The sequence below is a fragment of the Hetaerina americana genome, unplaced genomic scaffold (assembly GCF_022747635.1).
Source record: "Hetaerina americana unplaced genomic scaffold, ioHetAmer1.1.p SCAF_9, whole genome shotgun sequence".
NCBI lineage: Eukaryota > Metazoa > Arthropoda > Insecta > Odonata > Calopterygidae > Hetaerina > Hetaerina americana.
In genome coordinates, this window is record NW_027287538.1 from 44,171,354 (window position 1) to 44,188,391 (window position 17,038).

General features: G+C 35.7%; 1 protein-coding gene across 9 annotated transcripts in view; it reads left to right on the forward strand.

The window, feature by feature from the left end:
• Positions 1-4,584: 4,584 nt before the first annotated feature.
• The window catches only part of TTLL5 (Tubulin tyrosine ligase-like 5), a 36,224-nt gene continuing 23,770 nt past the window's right edge, over positions 4,585-17,038 (forward strand). Inside the window, exons 1-6 of one of the 9 annotated variants that reach the window (XR_011703041.1) lie at positions 4,585-4,732; positions 6,192-6,529; positions 7,017-7,121; positions 11,985-12,201; positions 15,731-15,837; positions 16,671-16,884. Coding sequence is in view for 1 of the 9 variants with exons in the window: in XM_071597978.1 (XP_071454079.1) it covers positions 6,234-6,529; positions 7,017-7,121; positions 11,985-12,201; positions 15,731-15,837; positions 16,671-16,884 (939 nt within the window). In the remaining 8 variants the exon portion in view is untranslated. The other 8 variants (XR_011703042.1, XM_071597978.1, XR_011703043.1 and 5 more) reach the window with 8 other exon arrangements.

The window sequence follows — 17,038 nt, forward strand, 5'->3', positions numbered from 1 at the left end:
ATTCAATCTTGATTGTCTCTCTCAAGCCATTACTCTCTCTCTCTCTCAAGCCATTTCCTCTTCTTGCAAATATCTCCTTTGCCCCTCATCTATTCTCTCAACATCACCATGCCAGCATGGTTATTATCTTTCATACTAGTCCATCACCAGCCCATTCAAATCAAATTCTCTCTTGGCTCACTCTAGTCTCCCACTATCTTTCCTATTTTTAACTAAAACATACCTTAAGTATGTACGTACTCCATACTCCCCACATCTAATCCAAATATATTCTCATCCTGGACAATCCAAGTTCCACTGCTATATAGTAATGTGGATAGGATTGCATGGTTATCAACTGCCAGTATTTGCCGCCATGGACGAAGTTATTTTTTTATATGCCCAAGGGCTTGCAAATTCTGCTGAGTGCATTGAAAAATTCATTGGGACAGGTATTAGATGGGAATTAGTGTAAATAAAACAAAGGATATGCAGTTTTCCGGAAAGAGAAAGGCCAAGTCTAACATTACATTAGGAGGGTAAAAACTCTACACACAGGTGCAGGTGGAGTAGGTGGAACAGTAAATGTGCCTCGCAAGTGTTTTGGACCACAATGTGATAGTAGAAGGGACGTAAGGAAAAGAATTGCGTTAGGCAAAGAAGCTTTTACAAAGGAGAGAGAATTGATGAGTGGGATGTTAAGTGAGAATGATGTTAAGAAAAGGCTCGTTCAAACTTTTATATGGAGCGTAGTTATGTACAGTGCCGAAACATGGTCATTGGAGCAGGATGATAGGCACAGATTGGAGGATCTTGAAATGAGGGTGTGGAGAAGGATGAAAAAGGTAAAGTGGACATAAAGGGAAACAAACAAGGAAGTACTTGGTATGATGAAGAGTGGATTGCTGGGAGAAATCCAATGTGGGTGAAAAAGATGGATTAAGAGCATTTTAATTGGCATTGGAATGTTGAAGACTATTATATAGGGGATATTGTTGGGCAGGCGAGGTAGTGGTAGAAATAGGATAGAAATGTTGGACGGAATGAAGGGAGGAAGGAATCTTGCGGTATTGAAGAGGAGCTTATCATAGTGCTGGTAGTTGGATTTTGTTTTTCTGGGAGAGGCAAGGAAATTTTCACTGTGACGTTTGGTAGCTTGTGCCCATCAAAAACCTACCTTAACTGGTAGATTACAGATAAAAACACATGTTAAAGGTATTTTGTGTCAAGTTGGTCAGGAGTGCAATAGTGGTCCATCATTATCCCCACTCTAAGCTGATAATCCGTAGTTACTATAAGGTAACCTACCTTAACCGGTAGATTACCTTATAATAATATATAAAGCATAAACAAGTAATCAACCCAATTGCCGCAATAATCGGTTGATTATTGAATTGACACTGAGGACAACTTTAGCTGTGTGGGATGTCAAAATTATTGTTCTGTAGTCCTCACATGATGTAGCCTTTACCTTTTTTGGAATAGGAACTAACACTGATCTCACAAGCCTTCCAGCCAGATTCCTTCTCATTGATATTGCAAATCAGTCCACATAGACTGCTCCTCCTACATTTTCCTAAACATTTCAGTAGTTCCACAGAAATGTCATCTACCCCCACGGCCATATTCAGTTTCATCTCCCTTAATGCACTATCCATCTCATTGGCGAGTATGTCTGGACCTAAGCTATCTTCATCTACGTCATGTTCCTTTTCTATGTCTAACCTTGGTGGCCTAAGTTCTTCTCCAAACAGTGCTTCCATATATTTATTCCATCTTTCTAGGATAGTTTCTGTGTCAACTATTATCTTACCCAACTTATCTCTAACTATTAGCATAGATCTTCCATTCTTACTTCCCCATAAAGATTAACCCATGCTGTACAGTGCACCAATTTCATCCTTCCTCTGCTAACTGTCCATATCCTTGCACTGCTACTTCCACCATAATTTTTTTGCTTTATTTGTTGACCATCTCAATTTTTATTGAACTCTTTGTACTTCATTTTGCCTAACTATGTATTTACATTCTTCCATTTTCTTCTCTCATCCATCTTTGCCATCATCTCATCCGTGATCCAGAATTTCCTTGTCCTTTTCCCATTTACAGTTCCTATAGTTTCTTTTGCGGCTTTCAAAATCCCTTTCTTGATACATTCCCATTTTTCTTCGATAGTACTAAGCCCTTTACCATCCTCCATGATTTTCTCTACAGCCTGCTGGTACTCCTTCCTTGTCAATCCATTTAATGCTTCTACATTCCATTTCCTAACCCACTACCTCTGCCTTACCTTTTTGAAATGGATGCTACACTTCATAACAACTAAATTGTGATCAGAGTCGCATCCACTACCAGGGAGCAGTGCTAATTGATCACCCTGTTCCTAAATCTATGTCTAACCCCGATTTAATCTAACTGATACCTTTCTGAGTCACCTGGCATTTGCCAATGCATACCTATGCCTTTTGTGGTGTCCAAACCAAGTGATGGTGATGAATAACCCCCATCTCCTGCAGAATTCAATTGTTTTCTCCCAGTGGTCATTCCTTTATACCTGAACAATGACCAAGTTTGTTTGTTCTGCTTTTATCTCTACTAGTAATATTCTATCCATTGCTTGTACTATATGCACTACACCTCTTCCTACCTTTTTATTCAATTTTAATGCAAGCCCTTGTTGGCTCTCAGGCCCTCCACTGTATATTACTCTATAACTATCACTCCAGTAATATAACACATAAACAATAAACACAGTAATCAACCTGAAGGTCGGTTTGGTAGGTGATGGTGGAGTTCACCCAGTACTAAGCCTGACAGTGTGTGAAATTCACAAATCAGGGTTGGGGGGCCAGTTCTTTTCCCTTTGCCAGTTATGGTTTCCCAGGAAGATCTGGTACCCAAAAATTCACATAGCTTGGGTATAGCCGAGGGTGCCCAGAGAGGCTGGCCAGGAAATTGATGGTTTTTCAGTCAGTTGTCCAATGCTCTACCCCTGGACTTCCACAACCCCCCATATCACGTGTGTATATTTATATATGTACATACATTTAATCTTACTTATTCATTTATAGAAAATATGCTATGCATGAACTCACCAGCAGGCATAATGTCTAAAAATGATAACATCCACACAGTAAATTATATGCTAAGTGGTAATATGGTATTCTTTTAAGGAATAATTGTTACAGGTTTGGAATTAAACATGAAAGTTGATGGAGAAGGAATCCAGAGAAATATAGTGAATGTAGCAGCCTCTCAATTGAGATCAAAAGCAAAGCGTGAGATAGAGACCTAGGGTTTTTCAAGGCCTAATTATTAATTTGTGACAACATGAGGTATGGGGTCTTTTGTTTCCACTAAGAATTGTTTTGAATTTCCATGATGACATTTATTAATTTCCTTGGCCATCTAAAAATCTAGGTTTTTCACAATGTTTACATAATAATAATCCCTTGTTATCCTTGTAGATAAAATATTTATTAACATCTAAATAGGTAACTCATGGAGTAATTTTACCATTCAGTCACAAGTTTTCTGGAAAATAAAAACCTCTTTATCTAACGGTTGAACCCAAAAGTTAACTATAAAACTTTTACCAGGAGCCTCTTTGAAAGCCCAAATCGATGTTCACTCTGTCCATGTAGCTCATTCTGACAATATTTCAGCATTATATTATTATTTATCTACAGGTATCACAACTTAATTCTCGCAGGAACGCTGAAAAAATACATACTTAGGTGGGACTGACGATTAATTGTAATTTTTTCATATGTTGTTTCACATATATTGTGAACCCATTCCGATCAATTCGATACATTTTGGTAGATTTCCTAAGGCATACTTTACCTTTCCTAATATGGTATTCTTACTTATGTTCACACTGCTACATGGAGCCTATTATAATCGATAAGCTGATTTCAAGCAAAATTCTACCGGTCACATTTGTCATTGAATACGGTTATTTGCCCCAGATGAAAAACCTGAGCATATGGCCACTGTTGTAAGTATTAGCCACAACTTTGGGAAGATGACCTGGTTTCAAGCATTTCCAGCGATTATAATAATTATAACTGCATTTCTACGATGAGGTTTACACTTCAACTTGATCTTAAACTAAATTGCGGAATATTAATCTTTAGCTAAATTTAAGTAAACGCAACCAGGTATAAGGAACAACTGTACCGTCGAATAAGAAATCATTTGCAACACACAGGCATTACTAAATACTGCTAATTACCATCTTCAATTAATTAAAATTTTGTAGTACGAAATATCTATCACACCGATGTGATTGGCAACGGCCGAATCAGGGGTTCTTTTGACAGCAACTTAACGATGCAGCTCAAAAAAATAATTCGAAAGAAAGTGTTACCACATGCTAAGCTTTCTAAACCTTTCTTTGGTGAAAACAATAGAACAATGTTATGAAGATAAAAAGTTTAAAACACCCCGTGCACATGAAGTCACCCAGTTATTTCAAATGTTCAGGGCATTATTGGTTCGAATAATTGATTTAACAAGTGACTAATCAATCGAAGTAAAACGACGTAGTGTTTGGCCTTCAGCATGTTGCGCTATAGTGCAGCCCATCTAGGGGAACAGACGACAAAAATTCACTGCAGAATTTTGCTGTGCGATTGTCCGTTGTTTTGCCGTTTCTCGAGGTTCATGGGAATGATGGGAATTCATATTTACCATAAATAGGCCGAGAACTGCAGGCACCGAACTAGGACGTGAATGGGGAGAGAAAGAGGTAAATTGCGAAATGTGAGGTATTGTTGCCATTTTTTAAACTATCATTGGAAGTCAGATCGCGTAGCCTGTAAGCAGCCACAATATCGTGGTAGGAAGTGGGCCTTATTAAGGTAAATTTTTCTAGTGATTTATCTGTAACTTTTGCCAGGATCTGGTAATTTTTTAAATATTTTGTTTAACCATATGTTCAGTTGGTGTCCAGAGTGGAATTTTAAATATGTAAATACTAAGATTCTCTGGCTTTCGATTTGTAATAATTGCGTTCTTTTAATTTGATTGTCGGATTTCAAATTAAAAAGCTGTCACATTGGCATTATTTGGTTTGAATTATAAATATCAAACCTGTGCTGTGAAGCCGATTGGGTAGGAATTGGTTTGTTTCCCTTATTATTGAGCCTCACGTGAATATTTTACTGTTACTGTAGTGTTGGTGTTAAGCGGTAATCTATTTTGTAGTTCTCATTTTAGTTCTTACGTAATTTCCAGCCATGTGGCTAATTCGCTTACGATAATACTCGCCTGTAATTGTATGTTTTCTTTTCCTCTTAACCTAAGGATCTCATGTAATGGAAGGGAATGCATTTCTGAGTAATTCGAAATCTGCAACGATTATTTAATTTAAAAAGAATTGAGATTTTTGTTTCTCGTGTTTTGGTACATAAGTTATATTATCCTATTTGTGACTATTAAATAGTTACTTCGGAAGCTTGCGCCTTCGGAAAGTTTCGAGTGGGATAGGATTCGAAGGACCCGGAAGTTCTACCCTGTATGGGCTCTGAGAATGACAGGTGCTTATCGCATATAAATTGGGTGATCAAGCCCCGCCCTGCGACTTTATTGGGCAAGTCAAACTTCCCGGTGTCTACGACCCCTCTACTTCCAGTTATTTATATACAGTCGGCATTTTTTTTATTTAGCGCGAAGACGATAAAATCTTGTCACTGCTGACTCACCATTGAAATGTCTAATCAATAACTGTAATTGTAGTGACGCTGCTTTTACTAGCCAAGCGTTAAACAATTGAGACCAACTTGCAGCGTTGTTTTCTTTTAAATGTTTCCATCCTCATTTCATGTATATATTCTGTCGCACCTTTCAAATTAACCACCTCATTCTCTGCTAGAAGTCAAATTAAACGTGGAAAAGTGCGTATTTAAGGCATGAGAAGCATTAAAGACTGTTTTAGAATTGTCGTCTTTTCATATTGTACAAGCTGAGTTGTCATTGATTGAATGTACGCTAATTATAACGATGATTGTGTATCGAGTCACTCCTAGAACATTTTTCTGTCGTGGAAAGTACTTGTACTTTCTTTTTAGTTTATTCTGATGTTTGAGCGCAAGCTTAACTGTGGAACATATCAGTAGTCTGTAAGTTCATGTTAGGTAATTTCTGTAATTTGTCTCAATATGAGTACCTACTGATTGGGGATACAACTCTTTTTAATCATGCTTCAGGAAGTGCAGTATCCACAGGGAAAATTTTACTTTTAGGTAGAGATGCAAGTGGAACCACTCCACGAAGCTCCTCTTGTAGGGAGATCTTTGCCATCAGGAGAAAAGTTGCTGGTAGGAGCATTAACACCAACCATTCGTGAAGAAATAGCTTGCAGCACAGAGAGTAGCAGTCAGGGTAGTTCAATTGGAAGTTGTGATGAGGTGGAAGAAAGGAATGTCTGTGAGGAAGTACCCAGCCGTAGCAGAGGAGAAAATTCATTCAAAGAGGAAGCCAGTGATACCTCAGCTTCAAACAACCAACTGCCAGCTGTACATCAGACTCAGAAGAAGACTGAAATGTAAGTTTTGCATCTCATTTTGTGCTTTGATTGTGTCTGTTGTAAATTGTCGTGACATGTTGTTCTGTGTGAGTCCATTTGTTGCATATTGTACCTAATTTTAAATTTACTTTGCGAGTGTTTACGAACTTATCTCAGTGTGTAATTAGTGGGAAATTACAAATAGTAACTTTTCATCTCTTTAATTTAACTGTAATAAGTAAAACCTTGTGCTTTGCATGGATTCAATGTTGTATCTTTGTATATAAGTTCCTAATTGAGCATAATTTAAAAAAGAGTGTATTGTGTTATAGTGAAATAGATGTGTTAGTGTGCCATTTAATTTTCTATTCTACACGGAACTGATTGTTTTTTCACGGTCTGTGTCAAATTAGGCGGTATTTCTTTGTTTTCCTTCTCCCATCTTTTTCCTTTCTCTCTTTCTCTCTCTCTCTCTCTCTCTCTCTCTTTGTACCAATTTCCAAAACTTAACCGCTGTCCCCCTCAGACATCCCTTCAATGACTATCCCCTCCCTCCCTTACCCATTGTCTGTCCCAGGTTTGTTAAAGGGGGGCGTGGCAACACTTCTTTCTCGCTCGAAGCCCTCTTCAGGTAAGATCTCTTCTTTTCATTCTTTTCAATCTCCCACATTTTCTGTTTCCTCTGGCATTTGCCTGTACATGAATGCTTTGCTGCTTGTGTGTGTGTGTTGTCCTATGGCTGGATTTTTTCCTTAAAAGAGCTCATGGGGTAAAGGGGAGTTTTCTTTTTAAGTGAAGTACCAAGGATCATATGCACTTGTGCATAGATTCATTAGCTAGCCTGAGGCAAAAACCATGACAGAAATTAATGGTTGTGTGCATTGTATAATAAGTCTCTGAAAAACTGCAATAGCTGGTCATAGAATCAGTCTGTCAATTTTGGTGTGACTAGAAAATAATTACTCTTGATGTCACAGTGTGACTTCGTATGAAAGCAGTTAAAGGCACATGTTTTAGTGTTGATTCTATCATGTTCTCGAGGTTTCCTTTTACGCAAAACCATATATCTGCAATTAATTAAAACTAATGTACTTAACTTTCCACTGGTATCCTTGTGGTAAATGCTTTGTATTGTGGAAAGTTTCATTAAAAGTTCTTCCTATGGCATAAAACCCATCTTGCTTGTATCACTTGTTTACTATTTGATAATCTATAAATTATTACGTAGGTCATTTTCTCCTGAACAGCCATAAAAATGTGAAACCTCAGTTGGTATTGCCTTAATGAAATTTTATGGTTTCTTAATGCTGATGTTCTTTTCGTCGAGTGTACAGATTTGACCCTGGTAAACATCCCCTGAAGACATCTCCAGCAGAAAATATAAATGTGGTCATAAAATGTTGCCAGTAGTTGTAATTTGTGAAGAAAATTTTTGAGATTTATGCTAAGCGGGCTGAAGGCATGATCAGGATAAGTAATGTTTTCGCACTGAGGCCCTGAAGCAATCATCAAGTGAATCAAATGCATTAAAATATTTTTAAAGAGGTCTTTCAACTAGATTAGATGTAAATGATGGTAGCCGGGAAAAAATATGCTTTTACATTAAAATTTGTTGAAACGCTTTAGTTTTATTAAATATGAATGTAGAATTACTGTTTCTTTTCCCTCAACTAATAAAGGTTGACACTCAGCAGAAACTAAGACCCTATCCTAGTGATGTTTTCTGGTAGACTGTTAAATAAGTAAAATGATAGCAGAGGCAATTGTATGTTCATGTTAGAAATGAGGGTAATTATGTTAACTTCTGTTATGTTTTTCCTCTCGTATAAGTTTTGAATTATTCCCAATATTTTAAACCATATTTATTTGTATAGTTGCTGTTTTTATACATGAAATAGTCATGGGTAAATGGAAAAGTAATTTGATTACCTTCCACATCTTAATAACTAGACAAAAGAAATTGCAAGTTCAGTGGAATCAGCACTCCTTTCATCATAGCACTACATATAAATCCATATATTTTTAGCCAAGAAAATTATTGTATGTGTTTTGTAATTTCTTGTGTCCAGTCTACTTATTTCCCTTTTTGGCATAGATTTTTGACAAATGCCTTTTTGTAATCAGCTTTTTAATGTCATATTATGACTTGGTAGATATCAGAATCATACCTTCAGTCGTAAGAAATGGCAAATTGTTTACATCTTTATTAATTATAGCAAATTAAAATTTTAAAACACGGTTACTTCAAAGAATTAGGCAAAATATATATATTTTAAGATCCTTTGAAATGCATACCCTCTGCTACCAATTCCTGAAATATATTTTTCAAGGGCTGGCCTTGTTTCTTAAATATTCTTAGTTCCATATTTTCTGGTCTCAGGGCATTTAGAGATCAACAAAGTAAAGTAAGCAATGAATATATCAATAATTAACCGAGGATATTAAATTAGAATGTTCATTTGTAGCATATTTGCTCAATGGTTGTGTGTGAATGCACTTCCAAAAAAACATGTGAGAATGTGATCTTCTTTTACTATTTATTTTTATGATCTCATGGTAATCTTTGAGGGAACTTAATGTTTTGACTGTTACCCTTTATTTCCCCAAAGCATTGACAGAATGCTTGTATTTTATTTTCTAATTATGAAATCACAGAATTATATATTAACTCATTTAGTGCATGATCTAAAGCTCTTTATAGTTTTGTTTTTATAATTTGTACTTATCCATTTGAAAATTCATACTCTTGTCTTGTCTAACTACAGCTGCTCTCTTTGCTTTTCAATGTCAAGCTCTCTGCTTTCGTAGTACTTTTCTTAAGTCCTTAATGTACAGTTTTGATTTAGAGTATTCTTAATGTATGGTACACTAATACATTCACTGACATACTGATGCCTTATGTCAACAGATAAACTCCTTAATTGTATAGTATTTTAATCAAACACACATGTTAATTACAGGTAGCGTGGATGTTTAATTTGATGTGAAAGCAGTCATAGTCAGCTTTATCATGAGAATATATTTTACATATCGGTTTCCAACATTTCTTCCATTTTGCGTGATAAATCATAATTGATTAATCCCTCATCTACTACAGTATTGCTTTTTTACAGTTTTAGCTTTATAGAACTAATGAATTGTCCCCTTAAGTTGATATTTCCTCATCTTCATGTGAATAATGTCTCTGAGAAAGTTTTAATATCTATATAGCATAATTGCGCTTTATACTAAGTTTTGTTAAACTATGAGTCTTCAAATAATGAATTTTTGCTTCAAGGGCATGATGAGTTGGAGCATTGAAATCAGCAAGTTCATAAAAATCACCTAAATATATCACTATTGGTTTGTTCGTTCTTAAGAGGGAACACAATGCCAAGTTATTAATTTATCAAATCGTGAGATGTTCTCTGAAAGTTACTGTTTGTACTCACAAAATGTTCATGCCAAGTTTGTCACAATTACCTTAATAACAGTATGTGTAATGGGTTGGAAAAGCTTTGGCGTCTTTGCTGTAATTGTTCAAATTTTCTTACTAATATACATTGTAAACACTGGTACTTTGTACAAATGTCCATGGTTTACTTTCTAATAATTAACATTTCTGCAGTTAATTTTTATGATAGAAAATTAGTATTGTTAACAGCTATGCATATGTGATTTTACTGCCATAAAATGTTGACAAGAAATAGAACAAATTTTTTATTGTATTCTCCTTTTTTACAATTTTTTTGCAATCATTTCTATATTGATTTCCAGTAATAAAATGTTTCCCATACCTGAAAATGGCTGATTGAATTGTTGAATTTTTCACACTAGTACTTTTTTTAAGTTACCCATTTCGCTTGTTAAGTTTCAGCATGGGATTTACAGTTAATATCACAGTAATCTGTGGTATGGAGAAGGCAAAGGATTTAACTCTGCATGTCCTAAAACTGATCTTGTTTTCATTAATTACCCTGAACCTTTCCTGTTCTTGGTGTGAAACTCGGGGGTGGAATGGGACCTCTCCTGGTTTCCAAAATTTTTGCTGATCATTTGATGCATTAGATGAGAAGAAAAATCTTTGGAAAGTATGGTATTACATTGCTGATGTTTTAATTTTATAATAAATGCATCCGGTGGATAAAAATCCCATCTATCTTCTTTTAAGAATATGGGCCCATCTTAATGGCAATATTTTGATCATCCTAAATAGATATTTTTAGACATTATTGTTATGAAATTTACTTTTAAATTAACACCCTAAAATATTATTGGTAAACGTTTTGTGTGAAAAATACTTATAAGTATCATACTTTTATGTTAATCTATTTTTCAGTCCTTTAAAAAACTCTTGTAACTTTTTTCTCCTTCTCTCTTTTTTCCATTTTTGGTCCATTCTCTTTTAAGATTTAATCTTCCAATTTGGCAACCTACAAAATTTAAAAATTTTTAATCTGTGCTTCTATGCAAAAACTAGTAGTTATACAATGAATAAATAAAATAAATATTCTTTTATTTTAGTTATACAATGGTTAAATGTTTGATGGCATAACTGAGAGTGGCCATATCACCCCTGACATTTGTCTTTTGAGCAGTTATAAACGCCAAAACACCCTGAAACACTTCCTTGTATCAGAATTGTTGAATGTTTTGTTTGGGAAATTTATTTGTTTGTTACAACTCTGATTGTAGCCATGTAGTTCTGGAACTTTTTAAACAATTCCAACACATTTTCAGTAATTTTATTCTGATAAAATGTTGAGTAGATAGGTATAAATAAAATAAATGATCTGCACCAGTTATTAGAAGGCTCATGTACTGCTTTCTGAATTAGCCAGTTTAACTAAAGAGTTATGCTTGGCTTTTCAATTTGTTGTAATTTCTCAGATGAAATATATTTTCTCACAGTTTTCATGCTTTGTGCAGTTGTATCAATTTATAGTTTTGACTTGGAGATAAAATATTGTGCAAAATACTGTTTTGTTTAGCATGACCCCTTTCCAACAACTTCATGTTTTAATTTATGGCCATTATGGTTACAGAGAAGTTGGTAGCAATGCTGAGGAAAAGATAATGCCAGAGATTCAACTAGGATGGAAAGTAGTTCTTTATCAAAATTGTGGACAAAAGTTTTCATGCTTAGCATTTAAAATTTTGTACTTCCAAGTAAAATTATCATGTACAATCAAACCTTGTGGAACAGTAAACTTCTTTGCTACAGTGCTAATTATGCCGCAATGGAATAAAAATTTCATTTGTTGTGTGAAAGAAGTCAGCTAGTTCATACATTGCCGTGTAGTTGGTTGAAAGTTAATTTGAAGTAAATGTTGTGCCTGAATTATTGATTTTGTCTAAAATGAGTCTTTTGAATCTCTTGCAATACCCTGTATTCTCCTTTTGACCCGTAGAATCAGCATTTGAATAGCTAGTACTACTTGACACTTCCATGATGCAGATCATATCAGGGGTGCAAGATGCTCATGCTCAATGATTGTTCTTTTCGATTGGGCAGTGCCAAGGAAGGAGAAGAAGGTAAGCTGAGTGAAGAGGCCACGTGGCTGCTGGGAGGGAAACTCGGTGATAAGGGCACCCTGCTTGCATTCCGTTGTGTAGCTTTGGTCGAACGTCAGCCTGCCCTTCCTGCTCACACCCTCGGGATGACTTACAAAACCATCCAGGCTGAGACCAAACTTCTCTCTGCTATACTTAATGCCCATGGTTGGAGAGAGGCAAGTGGTTTTTTATATCCTTTTTCAAAATCATTTGAAATTAATTTAACAAAATTTCTCATGTATTTTCCATTCCTGTAAGTTAATCTCAATAATGAGGTAGCCTCAGTTTTTTTTCACTATGATTATGTGATGAAGCTGCATATTTTTCCTGCATTTAACTTGGATTTTACCTGAGAAAATGATGTAATCATTCCTAGCTTTGGTCATGATGAGCCCTACATATTACACATAAATTGATTAAAATTTTAATCTGTGCCATGGATGCAGAAACTTGTGGAAATGAAATACATAAAGTTTGTTTTCAAATGTTTGGTATCCCCCCTAATTACGAGGGTCATCCGGAAAGTAGTACCCGTTCGTGAAATAAAGACACAAAAGTAAATATTAACAAACATAAAAAATTTTATTTGAAAGAGGATACTTTAAACTACTTCTCAACATAATCTCCAAGCAAATTAAGGCATTTGTCATAACGTGTGACAAGTTTCTGTATTCCTGCTGCATAGTCCTTCGCCGCCAGCTCATTGAGATACGCGAGGGACCCATCTTGCACAAATTTTTGCATAATGCAGATGGTGTTTAACAATTTCATGAACAATTGTTCGAGAAACATTGGGAAAATGCTCACAGATGTCATCAATTGTGACGCGCCGATCGTTCCTCACGAATTCGTCAACTGAGCTCACCAGTTGGTCTGTAAGGACAGACGGTCTACCCGAACGCTCATCGTCGTGTGTGTTCCCCCTCCCCATGTTGAAGTTGCGACACCACCGCCGAACAGACGACTCGTCCATTACATTGTCTCCATACACCTCCTTTAATTGGCGATGAATATCACATGGGCGAACGTTTCTTGCATTGAGGAATTTAATCACTGCCCTCACTTCACAACTGGCGGCGTTCTCAATTTTTTTAAACATTGTAAACAATCACAGAAACAACACAGGCAATGCTAGCGTCACGCAACTTGGCTCAGAGAAGGCAGACAAGCCACTGAAGCTATCTGACCTCGTCCAGCGGCTACTCGCGTCGTCAGCACTTCATGCGGCACGAACGGGTACTACTTTCCGGACGACCCTCGTATATAGTGGGCAAAGAAGACTTTTCATAAAAATGTGCTAGGCAGTTGTGTTATAATTTAAGGGATATGTACATTATCCTAATCTTATTATGGTAAGAAACTCTCATGCTCCAATCGTACAACTTGGATTAAAATAGATAAGGTGTCCTAAAGTAGACCTCTGCATTTCTTAATATCTCTCTAAGTCTTAAACTCAGCATTGAATGAAACAATTACCAAATGGAGACTGAAAGCCATTACAAGTAAATTGATATGCTAAGCCAACCTTTCATGTGGAGTAGAAATAGTACATGGTGCGCGCCATAAAATCTGCACAAGTTATTTTGCTATGTCTTTGTTTTTTCATTTTAAATCGAGTATCCTGATAATGGGCCAGATGAAGTCAATTTTATATCATTGATATGAATTGGCTTCATCTGGCCCATATCATTTTATTCCTCCTAACTTTAACAGTGTGTGCACCAATCAGTAAATGTCGGTCTTATGCAAGAATATTGAAGGTTTGGAAAAAAATTGAAGAGTGATAATTATGGAATCTCATGGGATTACATTCCATTTTGCATCACTTTCAACTTTCACCAATTCGAAAAATTTATCTCCATGTCCATTAAAAACAGGTTTTCCGCACTGCTCAGAGAGAAAGGCATTCATTATCTTCTGTGAGGACCATAATTTATATGTCTAATTAACTTAAACTCCTGGGTCTTGGGTTGAGTACCTAATCATTAGTATTATTTAACCAGATTTTTTATCTTTGATGGGGAGTACTCTGTTTAAGTGTTTTTGTGTGGGAAATTTATCTTCTCCATTGTTTGGGTTACTGCAAGGTGCTTATCCATCTTAACTGTTTTCTTTTGAAAAATGTTTTCCCCATTCCTGGAAATATCTTCAGGTGAAAGATCACTTTTACCAGAAAAGATTTTCTGGATCGAGGAAATTTTCATCAAACCAAGACAATGATTTTGTTGAGGCACCTAAAATCCTATCACAAAGCATAATGGAAATTAATATCAAATCCTAAATCCTCTCTCTGTACGGCCTGGCTAGCACTAAAACTTATTTGAATTCTCCATTTAGGTATATTATCGGCGATGAAAATTTTTCTTTCTGTAATTTTCCGGAAACTGTGGTCTCATTATGAGAAATAATCCATTTCACTTCATTTGTCACTCCAGAATAGCATTTCATATCCAGCATTTATGTCCTCAGTTCAAACCTGTTAGTGATCATTCAATGTAGGCTTTGTAAGGACATATTATTGAGTGTGTGGGATTTGGGCATGAGGCTGTTTTATGCACAGGAAGCATAATTGGCTTCAGGCATTTCCAGGTTTGTGCATTGATGGCACCAGAAGTGAAAACAATGGGACATTCTCAAAAGAAATGGGCACCCTACAGCTTTCTCAAAATCAGCGGCAAAATAATAAAAATGTGCAATAGATATTACTTATGAGGTTGAGATTATTTGTATTTTTTTTTTAATCTGTTGAAATAATATTATGGCAAATGTATGTACATATGTATTAACATGAGGCATAAGAAAGAGTGAAATCTGCAAAAAAGATTTACTCGATTTTCTAATAATAAGCTATGTGTAAACTTAATTTAACTTGTATAGTTTTGTTTCCATTATGCAGTAAATTCAAGGGCATAATCCCTGGAAATTTGAGATCTTGCTGTTGGTGCTATATTCATTTAATTCAATAGTCATTGATGCAGCTGTAATATTTCATGCTGTTACCTTCATTAGATTGCCATTACTGACATAAGACTGTTTAACCTTGCTAACTCTAAGCTGGTTAATCAGAGCAAATATTTATAATAATGCTAATGGTAGAAATAATATTGCATGGCCGTGCTTGGTTAATTCTGTAGTAGACTTGTAGGTTGGATGTAGAATTATGAGTTTTGCTAAAAATTCCTTATTGGCTGTTATCTGTGTTCAAGAAAGCTTATAGATCCAGTGACATAGATTGAGGATACATTCAGTGAATGATTGGTAGATGTGATCAAATTGAATGTATAGAAAATTTTTATACGAATTGAGCTTATTTTGTCAAAACTTTGTCAATACCCTTAAACCTTTTAAACATTTTGAAGTGTAGGATGTTTTCTAAGTTAGTCTAGTCTACTTAGATTTTCTCATGGTCAAGATTTTAGGCCATTAGTTAAGATCCAATTTTTGTGTAGCTCATTTTACATAATATTCCTGTTCTCTATGTGCATGTTTTGCATTTACCCCAAAGCAAATAGTCCCAAAAAATAGAGTGAGTTCTTTTTGTCTACTGCAGAATCTGTTAACAGTGCAAGCATGTAACATGTCCCCCTGGGAATTTAATGCAAGTGTATTTGCTTGCCTAGGAAGAGTTGCTTTGACTTCGGCTGTGACCTTGTTGCTTTAGTCATGTTCATAGAGAGACCACTTCTAAAACATACCAATTCACAGGTTCATCCCAACATACCCGACTTCAACTTATTGTGGACTGGTGCTCACCCTAAACCCCACCTTCTAAGGACGCTCACACCATACCAAAGGGTCAACCACTTTCCAAGGTGAAGAGAGTAATGCACTAATTAGTGCTGCTTTCATTCCTCAATGCTTTGCTCTTTAATTTTGTGCAAACTATTTTCTTTGCATCACTTTTGAAGGTAACAATAATGATCTCATAAAGTTTGTCAGGGTCTAAAGAATATTAATCTTAACTTTAATCAATATTTTTATAATTTTTTGTGTATGTATTTATTGTTAATTTAGTATATCAATTAGATAATTTGATTGGGTCTTTTTTTTCTACAAAATTTGAGGTGCCATGAGAAATTTGTTTGAAATTACAGAGTCAAGCTTTGCCATTTGTGTCAATTTTTTATTGTTCTAAGTGCCAATGCTCTAAGCAATAATGAAATCCGATTTCACTAAAATCTCTGTGGGAGTAATGGATATAGTTTTTAATTTTTTTTGGGAATTAATTTGAAAATATTTCTATGAAGAACTTTTGTTTCAGTATCAGACAAATAATCAACACAATTCTTTGCATCCTAAATTTAGCCTGGCACTGACATTTCAATACTATTGTGTAATGGACACACACTCATATATTGTGCAAGAATGAAACTTAAGATATGTCAAGGATAATACAGAGATATAAAACAAAAGATGAAAGGAAACCCATGACATGCTCTTGACATGTACTCAGTAGATTGTAATAGGATCATCGTTGAGTTGCAACTGTGTGTTCCACAGTAGCACTTGGAATGGTGGTTCAAAGTAGTTAGTTGTTTGTGTGCATGTGGCATCTCATGCACATTTGCATGTAGCGCGTTGATTGGTGCCGTTTGCAAACACCTGTGTGAGCTGTATGATTTCAGAATTCTTTCTATGAATTTAGATCCTACGAATTGACCCGAAAGGATCGACTTTACAAAAACATAGAGAAAATGCAAATGCTGAAGGGTGTCCGTCACTTTGACTTCATTCCCCAAACCTTTGTCATGCCTGGAGACTTCAGAGAGCTCTGTTCAGCGCACCACAGAGTTCGTGCGCCATGGATTGTGAAACCTGTGGCATCCTCTCGTGGCAGAGGGATCTTCATAGTCAACTGCGTGAGTACTGCAAAGCTTCTAAAAATATCTTGCACGATGGTAGAAGATTGTGGCTATGGTTGGAAATAATTTGGGATTGTATGTTTAGCAGAAAGTTTGTAGGCATAGTATTAATTATGAAATAATTAACTCAGTGAAGTTTGTTGATTCTGCA